This window comes from Parasteatoda tepidariorum, chromosome 9 (assembly GCF_982258835.1).
Source record: "Parasteatoda tepidariorum strain Cologne lab strain chromosome 9, Ptep-v5.0, whole genome shotgun sequence".
NCBI lineage: Eukaryota > Metazoa > Arthropoda > Arachnida > Araneae > Theridiidae > Parasteatoda > Parasteatoda tepidariorum.
In genome coordinates this window covers 52,199,554-52,215,311 of record NC_141763.1, presented here as the reverse complement: position 1 = coordinate 52,215,311, position 15,758 = coordinate 52,199,554, and the positions used below count along the sequence as shown (strand labels likewise).

At 28.4% G+C, this 15,758-nt stretch overlaps 2 protein-coding genes across 3 annotated transcripts in view; both read left to right on the top strand.

Annotated features, from left to right (window-relative positions):
- The window catches only part of LOC147804057 (uncharacterized), a 35,135-nt gene extending 23,779 nt beyond the window's left edge, over positions 1-11,356 (top strand). The window contains exon 4 of the mRNA XM_087151400.1: positions 11,247-11,356. Within this exon, the coding sequence (XP_087007526.1) occupies positions 11,247-11,356 (110 nt within the window). The remainder of the gene's footprint in view (positions 1-11,246) is intronic.
- The window catches only part of LOC107455859 (phosphatidylcholine:ceramide cholinephosphotransferase 1), a 76,957-nt gene that overhangs the window by 8,488 nt on the left and 52,711 nt on the right, over positions 1-15,758 (top strand). The window contains exon 1 of one of the 2 annotated variants that reach the window (XM_043045116.3): positions 6,260-6,418. The exons of the other annotated variant lie outside the window; for it this stretch is intronic. The gene's annotated coding sequence lies outside the window, so the exon portion shown is untranslated. Of the gene's footprint in view, positions 1-6,259; positions 6,419-15,758 lie in introns of those variants that run through there. 2 annotated transcript variants of the gene reach the window in all.

Sequence of the window (15,758 nt, the reverse complement as noted above, 5' to 3'; positions counted from 1 at the left end):
GATTAAATAAGTTAAAACTATTTTATATTTATTAAAAATATATTTATTAAAAAAGTTTAGTATGTTAAAACGTAAACTGTTTTAAGAACAACATTGAGAAAAATAAATGAATAAATTGGATGATAATTTAGTTACCTAATCCATTTTAAAGTTCAAAGAACAAGTAAAGTTTTTTGAACATTTTAATACATTTATTTTAAACGAAGAATTAAACGTTTTACCCAACTATTATGTGGTAAATTAAGAAATTTTCATTCAGCATTTTGTTTCATAAAATCTTTAGGGGACTCAATATATTTTACTATTATCAAATATTAGAAAGGAAATTTTAATTATTTTGGATTAAGTTTATCTTAATCTGTTTATACGGTTTTAAATTTAGAAAAAGATTGATTTAACTTTAATGGAAATTATGCTTTATCGTAATTTATGATAAGTACTAAAATTGGTAAAAATTTAAGTAAAATCTAGCGAAAATAATAACCTGTCGGCAGGTAGAGACTATAGTTACTTAATTTTGTAATAAACCCCTTTGAAAAATTCCAACTATAATCTAAAGAAGAATTTGAAATGTATTAAAAATCAATCGATCGAAATCTGACTTATGGATCTCAATTTTTAAACAACCCCAAAATGAAAGTATTATATTTGTTTGGTAAACTTTTATTACATTAAAACTTTTCCATATAAAATAAATAAAAAAGAACTTGAATTCGTTTTTTCTTCTTCTTCTTTTACGTAATTTTAAAGATGCAAGCGCAGTTAAGTTAAAGTTCCGTGCAATTGGTCTTCGTTTTAAGTTACTTCAATTTCTAATTTAAATTTACTTCAATTTCTCGAATTATTTTAAGCATAAGTATAATTTTTTTTATAATTATTTTTTGCAATTATTAAAAAAAGAAAAAAGAAATTTTAAATATTTTTCTTTTTGGCTATTAAAAATGTAAAATTTTTTACTGTACTTCTGATTTAATCATGTGTACTTTTGTAATCTTCTGTATAACTTCCTACGATGACAAAAAAAAGAAGAAAAAAAGAAAAAGAAAACAACTCGGAAGTAAAATCTGTCAAGGCTATGCAATAGGACTATCCAGATATATTGATTATTTTAACCCTTCTGCGTCAATCAACGATCTTTCTTATCAAAAGCTATCCTGTTAATGAAAGAGAAATACTTGACTCCTTCAAAATCTTTTTTTAAACTTTGATATGAAAAACATATACCAATATTTTATTTTCTTAATTTTGATTAATTTCCAGATGTTCGAATTATATGACCTTGACATAGCTGATTACTTACAAAGAAAATATCGGAAGCTTCAAAGGACTTTATATTTTTGATGAAATGGTTTGAACCTTAACAAACTTTGTTTAGGGGCTATTCAAAAATTACATAATACCAATAGGGGTTTGATGTTAGCTTTTTTTTTCTGACATGGGTATTGGAGGGTAAAATGTGCGCTTACATCAAATTTAAAAATCTTCAAATGGAAACAAAATCAGTTCATTAAAAAAATAATCGAAAGTTTTTCACCCATTTTCCTTTCAATAGGCTAATAAAATAATAATTAAAATAACTTAGATCTCTAATTTAACTTTCCTTCTTTTTCTACTACAGCGAAAATCACAATAGGCTTAGAAATATATATATCAGTTTAACCCAATGAACAATAATAATAACAATGATGCTAATATTTGGTCGATTAAAAATATTTAGTTGAATAATTGTGCAGAAATTATATATTAAAATATTAGCATTGAAAAATTATTTATAGTGTGCAATCACTGTTAATTCAATCACATGATCAGAATAACCAATTCAGAAATTCGTAAGTAACTGTAATTGTATTAGAACAAGAACACCGTTTCCAAAAGCATTTTAAAATTGCAACCTATTCAAATCAAAAGATTATAATCACTGATTCGAATTAATTTCAAAATGGAACTATGAATTTAATTCGAATCTAAGGATTTGAGTACCTAATTTGGATAATAATAAGAAGATATATTTTAGAATCAGCGAATTTAAATAAAATAAAAACAATGGAATCACTGTCAAAATGTATCAGACGATTTTATATCAATCAACTGGTTCAAATCAGAATATGTGTAAAATAATGATTTGAATAACTGAATCGACGGATCATATCAATTAAGTATTAAACCATAATATTCGATACAATTAAAAAACAAATTATATTTTTTTCAGATCAAATGCATTAAACGGATATTTTTGCATAATATTGGAGTCTTCTAAGTTCTCTTGTTGGTTTTATTGTTATTAGAAACTTACATGGAAACAATTTTTAAATTATTAAGTTCTGTTAAAAACCTTTTTTAATTGTATTTCTATTAAAAAATTATTAACTTTCTATCTTTGCCATTTTTTCTTTTTTGGGGAAATCGTCATTTAGATCCATCATTAGAGATTAGTTAGTAGCATAAGTGGACCTGTTTAAGTAATTAATTTATTTATTCATTTATTATTTTTGATTTTGTGACTGTAATTTTTCATTAATAGTTTCACTATTAAAAAAATTGAAAATAATTGTAATACTCGTAGATAATAAAATTCTCTTTTTTATGAAGAAAAGGAAATAAAAATAATAACAATATGCTTCTTTGTTGTTAGTTTAAAAGTAATCATATATATAATAGAAAGAACATAATAGAATTCATGTGTAAAAAATAACGTCATAATGTTGCATTTTCTCCCATTCTATTAAATATTCTATTTATATATTGCATTAAACCTCAAGCGGGGGGTACTCTAGCAAATATATTTAACCATCAGGAGGTCTGCAAAAAAAAAAAAAAAAATTATACTTTGTTCGATTAAAAATCTACTATTTTTTTATTCCTCAAAGGTCATTGAGCTTTTTTACTTTATTTTCTGCTCGTGGCTTGTTGCGATAGATAAATTATTTTGATGAAATGAAGAATAATGACAGACTTAGACTATTCTCTGGAAAGTAACTATTTCTTCGATTCAAAAAATCGAAGTATTGCTACGCTTCTTTAGTTTCAAACTCTTAAAATTTTCATAGTAAGATAGTAATTCAGAAGTTTAATAAGTTTATTCAGTTTATTAATCTGAAAAACTTAAATAAACTTTTTTTTAAAAAAAATTAAGGGGCCTAGCATTAATTGTCTTTAAAAATACTCTTAAAGATGGAACATCTCTTACTTAAAATAATGAAGATATTTATTATAAATTCAATTGAAATTAAAAAAAACAAAACATGTTGTTAATTTTTATCAAAGTCAATTATAATTCCTAATCGAAAGTAGTTGCGTTTTCGCAATCCCCGTAAAAAAAATCGTTATAACATTCGTCTTTTCATATTGTATTCAGTAAATAATGTAGTAGATATAGCCTTACAAAATACTTTTTTTAACACCAAAAACATAAATAACTGTTTTTACTGGACCCCACGTATAAAATTGAGTATCATAGTTTTTAGCATTTTTTTTCCACAGGGGAAAAAAAAAAAAAAAAAAAAAAAAAAAAAAAAACTTAAATACAATTCTTGTTTTGGTAATGTTCGAGATGATTTTCCAATATTTAAAATTAATAACCAAAATATTTAAAACAAATTTATTCGAAAATTTAAAAAAAAATAATTTATTAATATATACAGGTAACGTTTTGTTTTGTAGCAGTAAAAATAATTACTGGATATTGATATTGCAGATATTTTTTCCGAAATTATTTCAAATAAAAGAAAATAAAGATAAGGTATTATAAATATTTTTTACACCTGTATTATGTAATTTTTGACTAATTATTTTTTAACTAAATAAATTATATAAATTATTCATTCTTGTAAAAAATAAAGTTATATTTTTGGACAAAATATCTAAACATTTTCAATTTCATTATTGTTATACGTACTGAAAATCAACATTAAAACAAGGAAATTTATTTACTTTTTAGCGTTCATAAACATATTAATAGTCTCTAATGATCTTAAACGGGGTTCTAAAAGCTATATCTTAGCAAATGCGAAAGTTTTATTTGTTTATTTATTTTATTTTAATAATTTTTAAATTTTTATAACTTATAAGACGAACTCAGTATTTACTTGCAAGGTATAATGATCAATTAAGTGTAAGTCACGTCACATGAATGAAACTCAACAATAAGGAATAAAAATAGTCCTAAAAACTTTATTAAACTGGAGTGAATACATGCGAGATACATCATCCTAGATAAATTGTAGTTTTATTTTGTTCGAAATTTAGGAAAGGGTTTTTAAAGCAAACGATTCTACGAAAATTCATAAATGCTATCGTTTTCTTTAACAAAAATTTATATTCTTTATTTAAAATTATTTTTCGTTATTTAGAACTATTCTTTCATCAGTTAGAATTATTTATTTCTTTATTTAAAATTATTTCATAAAAATTAAGAATTTAAGAAAAAATAATCAAATTTTAAAATTGTATCTCTTCGAGTTGTTATTTCCGAGTTGATTCCGTAGAGAAAGTGTTTTTATTTGCTATACAAGGAAGATAGATATTTAGTCAGGCATGCGAACTGTCTGACCCATAATCAGTCACACAGAACTGAAGACTGCGTAATCGAGAACTTTTTTGAACTTTATTATTCTCTAGAGCAGTGATTCTCAACCACTGTGCCGCGGCACTTTTGTGTGCCGCCAAATTCTTAAAATGTGCCGCCAAATATTAGAAATGATACAATAAAAATTATAATGCTTTTTTTTATTATGAGTAAAGTTTAAAATAACGAAAAGTGTATATGTATATACTTTTTATAATTTTCCCACGCTTTAACAGCGTGATAGCATCTTCGTCGGCGATTTTATTGTCTCTGACAATCTTAAAATAAGATGGAAGTGTTTAACACACAATTTTAAAAAATGTTGTAAGAGCTGATCATTAAAGTAAGCTATGCAATTAGTAAGCAAACTAACAAAGAATAACTAAAAAAACAAATATATAAAAAACAAATTAACAAAGGATAATTAGCAAAAATTAAGCTAACAATTAATAATTAGCAAAAAAAACTGGTCAACAAGAAATAAAAAAAAAACAGTTAATAATTATAGAAAACAGGCTAACAATTTATAACTAGCAAAAAAATAAATAACTGTTACTAACTAATAAAAAATTGGTCGAAAGAAATAATTAATCCCTTAATAAATGTGATTTTGTAGTGCATATTATTTTATTCCACATTCAAAATTATTATCACAAACTATTTAACACAGTGTAAAATAGGTAATTAAACAACTTTTAATCAAATTTTTTCATTGTGTGCCGTCAAATTTCGAAATCGTTAAAAGTGTGCCTCAACGAAAAAAAGGTTGAGAATCACTGCTCTAGAGACAATGTAATCTTCTTTACTGTAAAAGAAAAGATGTTTAACGGTGATTACATAACTACTATTTAAATATATTTCGTTTATTATTATTATCTACGTAATATTTATTTTAAATTATTAAAGAGGTTAAAAAAAATAAATTTTTTATTTCTTTATTTTTAGAATAATTTTTTTAATCGGATTTTTTTTATTTATTTGCTTTTATTTATTTACTTTTGGAATTAAATTTAATGGTTACGATGCCGTGAGGTATCTGATAGGTTATTAAAATGGTGATTTAATTAACTTCAGGCCATGGATCAATATCTATTACTATGGAAAGTTAATCACCATAAAGTTATTACCAATAAATTACCATACATGTAAAGTGCTACACAAAGCAATTCTTTTAAGAGCCTTTTTGATAATAAATATTAATGATGTTTAGTACAGTTGCTAGATCTATTGTTTGATAAGTATATGCCGAACGTTTTTAAGTCATTTTTTTACTACCGAGACAGTTATGTTTTGTGCGTATACTTACCTTCTTCAGTTACTTAATTTATTATAAGATTAATAAAAAAAAATTATACCGCTACAATTTGAGCTTAGTAAAACTTCAAATAAAATTAATAAAGTTATTAAAATAAAAGAATAAATATGTAAGAGAACCAGTGGTAGTAAAATATGTTTAAATTAAGCGCTTGCATATTCTTCAGAATATATAAATTTTAATTTTTAACAATAAAGGGGGAATAATGCAAAAACCAATATAAATTGAATAAATATGAATTTTTATTTAAAACTCTAATGGATAAGGAAGGCAAATTTATGAATACTTGAAAACGAAACTGAAGAAAACGAAACCCGATTTGAAGGATCACGAATATTCTCGCCTAATTGGCGACACTTTTAGGTGCATTTGGCGATTTTGAGTGCATTCTGACTGAAGCATTTTCGGAGCAATTCACGATCGTTGTTTGGGTTGATTTGTATTCGGAAATTGTGTGTATGAAGTTTGGCTGTTTAACGTCCTACTATTGATTTATCGAGGAATAAGATGTTACAAAATTTTTCACGATGCTAATAAAGGTAAAATAATTCCATATATTCCTTAAAAACTTTCTTTCAATCTGTTTTAATCACTGTCAACGTGTTAAATGGACGTGACGTTAGGCTTAATCTTGCAAAGGATTTTGCGAATATGTAATTGTATTGCCCTAGATTACTAAGCCAGTGTTTTCGATTTAATATCTAATTGGGAAAATTATTTATTTTTTGTTGCGTAAGTGGATATTGCAACATATATTCGTTGTGATCTAAATGTTGTGTTTTGGAGATCCATCAAAATTTTGTAAACCTGTAGCATTTTCTATTACCGTCTTGCGTATCATTTTATCCACTATTTCCCTTTTTATCATTGATGTTTAACGCAGTATCATGCAAGTTATAAATTATATTATTATGAATATAGCATAACTGTTACGCTATCGTATGTAATAACTGCCTTACGATTACTACGAGCCAGTTCGGAATAAAATGTTTATATTGTGTTTGTTTACAAATCAGTCATTCAGTACTCTGCGGATAAATTTTTTATCTACTTTTGTCGGAAAAAAAATATTTATTCTATATCTAATTAAACTTGCGAATAGTAAACATTAAATTATATAAACATTTTTCAACATAAATGGATTTATAACAACTATTACATCCAATTCCAAATTGAAATACAGTGAATATTTTCAGTTGAATTTTTTTTATTTCAATATCGTCTGTTACTCTATTTGAAAGGAACATGCATTTGATTACCAAAAATTATTAGAAAAACGTTTTTACTTAAAAGTTCTATCCTTAATTTAATAGAGAATTGTTTATTGCTGTTAATTATAACTTTTTTTGTCAGTAAATTATTAAATGATGTGCTAAAATTTGTTATACTAATTCATTTTACATTTATTGTGTAATATATGCTATATATGCAGGTGATAAAAGATAAATTTAATCTTTTATCACCTGGTGCATGTAGTACATTGATTTTTGGACCATGAGTGTCACATAGGCCCAATTTTTGAGAGGGTAAAATTAATTACAGAGTCGCAATAATTTTCTATATTTCTCACATCAGGAACAAGGTTTATATGTGCTAAAACTCTAAAAGATTATTTTTCTCTTTTTTGTTTTTTCTTTAATGAATTTAAATTGGTAATTTACAAAAATTTTGTGTTTTGGTTGGAAATATTCCTGGAACATTCAGAAGTATTTGATTGAGATGGACAACCACTATTCTTCCCCGCCAAAGAGGCTCATGTTTTAGCCCTATATTTGTATCCATTTAATTTATTTCTAAGATATATGTAATCTGCGTTGCATGTTATATTTTTTCTAATCGTGAAGACATTACATTAATTTAAATTGTCTAAAAAAGGACAATTATAAAATGTATTTGCTTGGAGGGAACAAAGAATGTTTGCTTGTTGTGCCAGTAATTAAGATTACATATCAAGTATAAGAATGCTAGTTTAATATTAAAATATTTTTGTTTCTTGAAGTTAGGTTTTTTTTTTGATAAACATTTGGAAGAAGGAAGTGTCTAAAATCTTGGTAAAGTGTTGTGATTTGAGCACTCTATTAATTTATAAATCCCATTTTATTAATGAGCCCCATTAAATTTTTAATAAAATTAACTTCTGTGATTTCTATTTTTTTAATCATGAATATTTTTATTGACTTTAAAATTTATGATTAAATAGAGTAATTATTTTTGTGCACTTGCAGATTCAGCTCTTGTTTTTAGCTTTTACACTTGAAAGGGTATAAGTTACTTCAGTTCCAAATTTGTTGACAATTCCAATTTTTTAAATTTTTGGATCAATAATTGGATTATGTTCGAAAAAGTATTATTAAATTTGCCTTCCTCTTCCTTGTATAAACTCAGAACAAAAAAATGATACACTGCTTGCCTTTTGATCTTCAGTTTAGAAATTAATTTCTCATCTGCATTTTTTAGGGGGAGAGGATATTTAATGTACATTTCAGCTGTGCAGAGTTTTTTTTTTAATTTTAGAAATGAGTTCAATATTTTTTTTTTGTCTGACTCTTATCACTTCAATGTGTTCCTTCAAAATTAAAATAACTTATTCTATAGTTAAATGTGTAAAAGTCTTACCTTTAAGACTGGAATTGCAACAGAATATGTATTGCACAATATACCAGCATACTGTTCCCCCAGTTAACTTCTTTCAAAATTCACCCCAACTGCAATATTTAAAATTATCTTTTATTGGACCATCTAGATTTAACTTTACCTGCTGATTTAGACGTTATTCCATTAACTTCAATGTCTGGAAATAGAAATCTATGTCGGAATCTGTTTATTAGTTGTCAAGGTCTGGAAAAAGTAGATAATCTTTTAAAATGGTAGGAAGTTGTTACACTGTAGATTTCATCTAATAAAATTTCCACTGTTTTGCCTTTTTGGGCTTACACCCAAAAAGGTTATACAGCGGAAATTTTATTAAATGTATCTTCTCATATTTGTTGTATCATCTGCGTCTATTGAATGACGTCCTTTATTCGTGCTTGTCACTATTTTTTTCATTCAAAAAAAAAAAAACTTGAAGGAACGAAAAAACAAGATCTAGTTAATATTTGCTAACTTAGTTCAAAGATGAGTTTAGTTCAAAGAATGGTCACGGATGTTGCTTAATATGATTCAATTCGAGAAACCACTGAGCTCTAGAAAAAATGTTTTTTATTCATTTTTATAAGTTATAAATTTAGTTAAGAAATGTAAAATTTTTTTGTGCATTAACAGAGACTTGATCTTTTAGTGGCACTCTCAGTACCTTTTTGCGTGCATTTATATCTCAAGGTATGCTGAAAAATAGGCATCTTTATGGAATTTCAGTATTTTTAATTTGGGTAACATTTCTGTGTAACGGTTCTTGGGTGAAGTTTATTGTGTGTCCCTTCTTCAGAAGTGTGGTCATACATATGTGATTACTAAATATGCATCATCTACGCAAATGCTGTTTGCAGAAAGTTTGTCGCAGTTGTGGAATATTTATTTTTATTATTTATTTATAAATTGATCAAAATACTCCTATTTTACAAGCAGGTTTGAGTTAAGTCAATAATTGGTTTAAAAAAATTGCTAAATTTAAGTTTAATAAAATATAGGCTGGTGTGTATAATAATCATTTTAGTGTTTTTTAAAATTAGCACTTATATTAGTGATTTTTGTACAAATTTCATCAAAATGTGTTTCTACGTATTAACTCTGATTTTGCAGGCCGAGAAGTGCTTTTTTTTATCCACCTGCCAGTCTTGAAAGGGCTAAATCACAAAAACTCTTTATTTCCACATTTTGTTTAATTTTTGATGACCCTTATTTAAAATTGAAGACAAAAAATTTTTTGACGTTTTATTATTAAATTTAAAAAATAAAAAAACTATTTTTGTGAAGAAATTTTGCTTGGGCCCTTGACCAAATGGCATATCTTCCCCTTGAGTAGGAACTTGGCAACAATAATTTGCCTTTCATTTAAAATCTGTTTAAGTTTAGCTTCATTATTTGAATCACAGTTAATAAGTTGCACATTAATTTAATTTTGAAAAGTAATCTGTGCAAAATTGCTACACTTAAATTGAATCCACTTTTTTTTTTATGGAGCTGTATGTCTGCAGGCTTAATGGTCTTAAATAGCCTTAATCATTCTTTTGGTCAGACTAAAGTTTATACTGTAAAAAATGGAAACAATGGAATATTACTATTCAGAGCACATTCTCTGGACTGTTTATATGCCTCGATTAGATTTAATTTTTTAAAAGTTAATAGAGTGAAGTTAAATGAAAAGTTACAGCATTGAGTACAGTACAATATGGCGTGTAATGATCATAGTTAAATGTAATATTTTGTGACCACAATAGCTAACTATTCTTTTACATTGATTGCTCTTTTAGGAGTTGATAAATTTTTTATTTTCCTAGTCGAATTTTAGTGAAAATGTGCAATGTTCACATTATTGGTAAAATATGATATTTTGTGGCTATACCCATAAACACGAAATCAAAAAACCAAAACAGTAATTTTATCATCACTTTACATGGATTATTAGACCGGGGACCACTGATCATTTATTATGTTGTAGTCCAATTCAAACTTTTGTGTTCCCGAATCATCAGACAGACTACCGTTGATTCTTTAAGATTTACAATACCTTAAAATTTACAATACCTTAATTCCTTTGCCTTAAAAAAGAGAATATAATTGTTGTTTTTTTATAAGAAAAAAATATAAATACGATTTGTATAATTTATCAGCTGTCCTTTTTCCGCATGATCACGTTTGTTTTAGAGCAAACATTGCATAATTTTCTTGGATATTACACAGAACTGTATCTGTATTCCTTTAGTGACCTTTTCTGGGACATTGTTCCAAGAAATAAACTTATAATAGTTTTACATTTTAAAATCTACTGATATTATTTTGAGTTTCTGAACATATTTAGTAAATTGAAAAGCTAATATTTCGTTCCAAGTTCATAAGGATTGTAAATAATGGTTTTTATATGAGTATTAGCTCTGCTTAGTATTGGGGATAATTTGAAAATATATTTATATATCTACTAGCTGACCCGGCAAACGTTGTTTTGCCACATGAATTATTTCTATAGTATGAAAATATATCTTATTTATTGTAAGTGTGTGCGTATGTGGTATATGAGTGGAAGAGGCATGGAGCGCTATGAACGATGACGGAATGTAAAAATAACAACACACCAAATAATATTTTTTTTAATTTATTGTAACTTTTTTTTATAAATTATATATACAACGAATTCTGAAAATATTAGTCAACAATATTAATCTCTTAGTGCAATGGAGTATACAATATTTTTTGTCATTCCATCTTTAGCTAACACAACTAAACTGGGTGGTTTGCCCTCTCGAGAGCATGCCACGTATAATTGTCTGTGTGAAGAACATGGTGTGCTCAAATCTAAGACACAAACTGACATTGTTTGACCTTGTCATTGCAAATGTCAGTCTTACATGGAAGTGAATGCGTTTAAATTGAATTGGCACATCTGTGGGTATCATAGGGATTCGTGGAAGTAATATACTTTCATCCCGGAATTTGTCATTTAAAATAATGACTTCGATGACGTTGTTCATAAATTTTTTAACGGCAAATCGCGTGCCGTTGCACAGCCGTGGTGGGTTCAAATTACGAAGCAAAATAACTGGAGATCCAACTTTGAGTACTAAATTATGCGGTGATATGCCAGGTAAATCCAATGAGTTTAAAAGCTCTGTTGGAAAATTTGCAGCTTCAATGGGATCGCAAACTGCATCAACGGATTTATATGTCACCAAGTTACCTGGCAATAACTGTTGCATCGACAGATTCAATTCGTTGGTTCGTTCAATATAGTTGCAGCAATGCCAGATGATGCAACGGCCATCGCGATGCCATTATTTGATCGTATTTCACCGAGAATTAGCGAAATAATTAATGTTTTGCCAGTTCCACCTGGTGCATCAGGAAAAAAATCCACCTTGTCCTGCCGAAACTGCCAGCATAATGCGGTCATAAATGTTCCTTTGTTCCTCATTCATTAGTGGAACATTGCGAGTAACGATCGCTGCTATTTCTATCGTATTGCTTTGAAGTTCACGATTCATGTCAGTGTTTAATCAATCAGATGCACTTCGATTTTGCGAAGGCATACCGAAATGACTGAGTGGCAAGTTGGCAATAATAATGCAAAGATCCCCAATAGCAATCAGTGCTTCATTGTACATGGCATCGCTGAATGTTATCGTTAGATCGTTGCAACGTGTGCGATGTTGATACCGTATATCATCAGCCATCGAATCTTTGTGATTATCCCATAACGTTTCTATACAGGCCGGGAAACATGTAGTTAATACTATAGCGAATAGTAGACGAATTTGCTTTGCAGTACAGTTCAATGCTGTTTCAGCAAGCATACATTCCCACTGGTTGTCGTCTTCCAGCAAGATGAGTGCAAGGCATGCATCTTTATACGTTGGATGCTGATGTCCATCGACTTTACGTATATCTTGAAATGACAATGAGCCGGTGACATTAACCAACAACAGTCGAAAATAAAAGCACTCAGTCTGCCTTGAATTAACTGTAAATATTCTCCCAAGGCGTTTGATTTGAATAAACCGGGACATGCATCAACCGGTGTGCCTTGCTTGCGTATTATCCATTTTTTTGAACCCGTGTGAAATAGGGTGGTACTTCTGAGTAGAGTAATGTCTGTGCAACGGCACCAAAAGCATCCGTACGATTACCCAATTCAAAAAATTTGGCGAGTGTAGTTTTCGGTGGATTTGTAGCTCGGTCAATCGCTGTCTCGTTCGTGAAATATACGCTCTGACCGTTTTCAAGATGAACGGCTAAAATGACTAACGGTTGGATCCCGTTCATGAATTGGGAATCCAAAGATACGCCAAACAGCTTCATTGGAGCTGATGAACCGGCCTATTTGGTACAGCGTTATTTCGTCGTTGTTATTGGGTATAATATAGCCTACGTCACAGGTTGTGTTATTCCTACTAAATTTAACCCATGAACGGCATTTTCTGCGAGCCTACCTTCAAGCCACAAATAAACAAACGAAGTGTTTGATCGTTTAAATAGCTGCTCGCCAGATTTTATTGCATTATAAAGAAAAGTAATTGATATTCGATTTTTGATTAATAATTGATTTATGTGGATAGTGGCATTTATGTGGATAGTGGCATAGAATTTAGCATTGCGTCATGGTAAATGTTATTCCTACTAAGTGGAAGTAGTTGTGTTTTTTTTATATTATACCCAATTCCCTGGAAGAGCTGTCACATTGGTATTTTCAACTCGAAATACTGCTATATCACTGCCTTTATACACATACTTGCAAATATATTTGATGTTCTTCCTTTAAGGGCGTGCATAAGTATTAGAGTTTAATATGACTTGTTGCAACGTGCTTGAATATTGTTTTTTAATTGTTATGTTTCCACGTCTAGTTTGGATCCGAATACGATTAAATAAAGATATATTTAAAATATACGTTAAATCTGTCCAAAAAATGAAAAAAAATTAGTTATAAACCTATTCTCAGACCTACTGAATATACATATAAAATTTCATCAAAATCGGTCAAGCCGTTTAGGAGGAGTTTAACCACTAAAACTGTGACAAGAGATTTTTATATATATAGATATAGCATAATAACATAATAGTCTAACGTAGTTTTTCGTTGTTGTCGATGCATTTTTATTAGTAGGATGCAGTTTTCCCACATTGATCTCCGTATTGTTTTGGTGGTCATCAGTATAAGATTAATAAAAGTCCCCAAAGTACTGTTTTCCTATGAAATAAGTGTTCTCTCTCACTCTACAATAAGCGAGCTATAAGCGAAATACTGCAAAGAGCTCCAAGAATACCAGTCAGTCAGTCATCATCATCACATATATTTTTGGATTCCTAATTTAAAGGTATTTACTTGTATTGCTATTAATACGATTACCAGATTATGAAATATGTAAAACAGAGTTATAAAGAAAAATAATCTAATTTAAACTTCAAGATTTTTCTAACCACATGAAATGAACTAAAAGCAACTTTATAAAAAGATTTTGTTCGGATTGAGTACTGGTAAATGGAATTAAAGTATTTTCTTTTAATACTTACCTTTTGAGCTGAGCCAAAAAATTTTAAGCTCTATGAACATCTCCGAAATCACTTTTTTTTTTTTTTTTAACCGGATTCTTATTTTCTCATTGAGTTTTCTTGCAGGCTAGCCCAGTATTGCACCATACAGATTTGAAAGCTCACTTGAGCTTTCGAATATGTTATATACAATTGGCACTTCTGTCAGAAAGAAATGAACCGTGCTGAACCGAGCTGAAATTTTTGCTTCACTTCATAAAAATAATAAATAAATAAATGAGAGAAGAATGGAAAGGAATAAAAAAAAAATTGATTCTAATTTTCTTTCGAATATATATATTTTTTTTTTTTTTTTTTTTTTTTGCTACAGCAAGCCAAATATTTCGGGGAACGGCGTACCCCCAAGTATCTCTCCTCCTACTACAACACTGAATTTAAGGATAAATCCAAATAAACTCCTCCTACTACAACACTGAATTTAAGGATAAATCCAAATAAACTCCTCCTACTACAACACTGAATTTAAGGATAAATCCAAATAAACTCCTCCTACTACAACGCTGAATTTAAGGATAGATCCAAATAAACTATAACTCTGCATGAAGTAAAATTTGTTCCGATTAATTTCATAAAATTTTGAATAGATTAATTCTTAAGGAATCTTGTATTTTCAATAGTTAAAACTCTTGAACAAACTCAGAAAAACTTTTTCAACATTTTCTTTCCCCAAACAACTTTCATTTAATTTTTCCTAGTGTAACTTTTCTCTATATCTTTTACAATCTTTTAACATTTATAAAAGATTTTGAAAATACTGTGATTTTAATTTCTTACAGTATTCCTTACACCCCTCAACCCCTTGCTAGCAAAAGTAAGCAAATCGCAATCTCCCTCCTCTCCCCATTAGGCGCTTACGTAATATTTGAACGACCCCTTTAAAATAGAACAATTTGACAATCTTCTTCATTATAACATACATTATTTAAATTTATACAAAGACCCTTATCCTCTGTGCTGTTGATGTATAAATATTTAATACTATTTGTAAAGGAGGACATGTTTAGCCATTTAATTTATTTCGTACTTTTTTCAAATTACTTTTTTTCTTCTCTACCATTGAATGGTCTCAGACTGGTGATCACTGGGACCTTTTATTTATGGTTATATTAATTAGTTGCAAAACTGCATGTTATGCGTGTATATTTTGCCCCTTTTTCCTCTTGATATGCAAATTAGTTATTCTACGCAACTGGACTTGATGATTGCTACGAAATTATTTCCTTTCTATAAACACTTTATAGCAAATGAATGTATCCAATGGAAACTGGGGCGTTCGTAAATTACGCAGAAGCTGGTGTCAAATTATGAACCCCAATCATAAATTATTAATTATCTTTCCATTATTTTCACTTCCTTACGTCATAAGTAATTAGGTTCATGGAAGACTCTTTTCAAAAACATATTATTCCGTCAAGTGAATTTGTTTAATAATGTGTTAATTACGAAGTAAACAGCTGGTTCTACGTCTTTCAAGGTACGTTTCAGTTTGAACCCTGGCAATATCAATCAAAGTGCAAAAGATTATGATTTTAAAATAAATATTTAAAAAAAAATTGCGGTATTACGAATAAAGAAAATTTCCTTTGTGTTTGCGGATTAATAAATTTGATTTGAATTGATGAAATGATTTGTAGTTAATATCGGTCATGAGCGGATCACTTTTAGGGAGGGTCACTG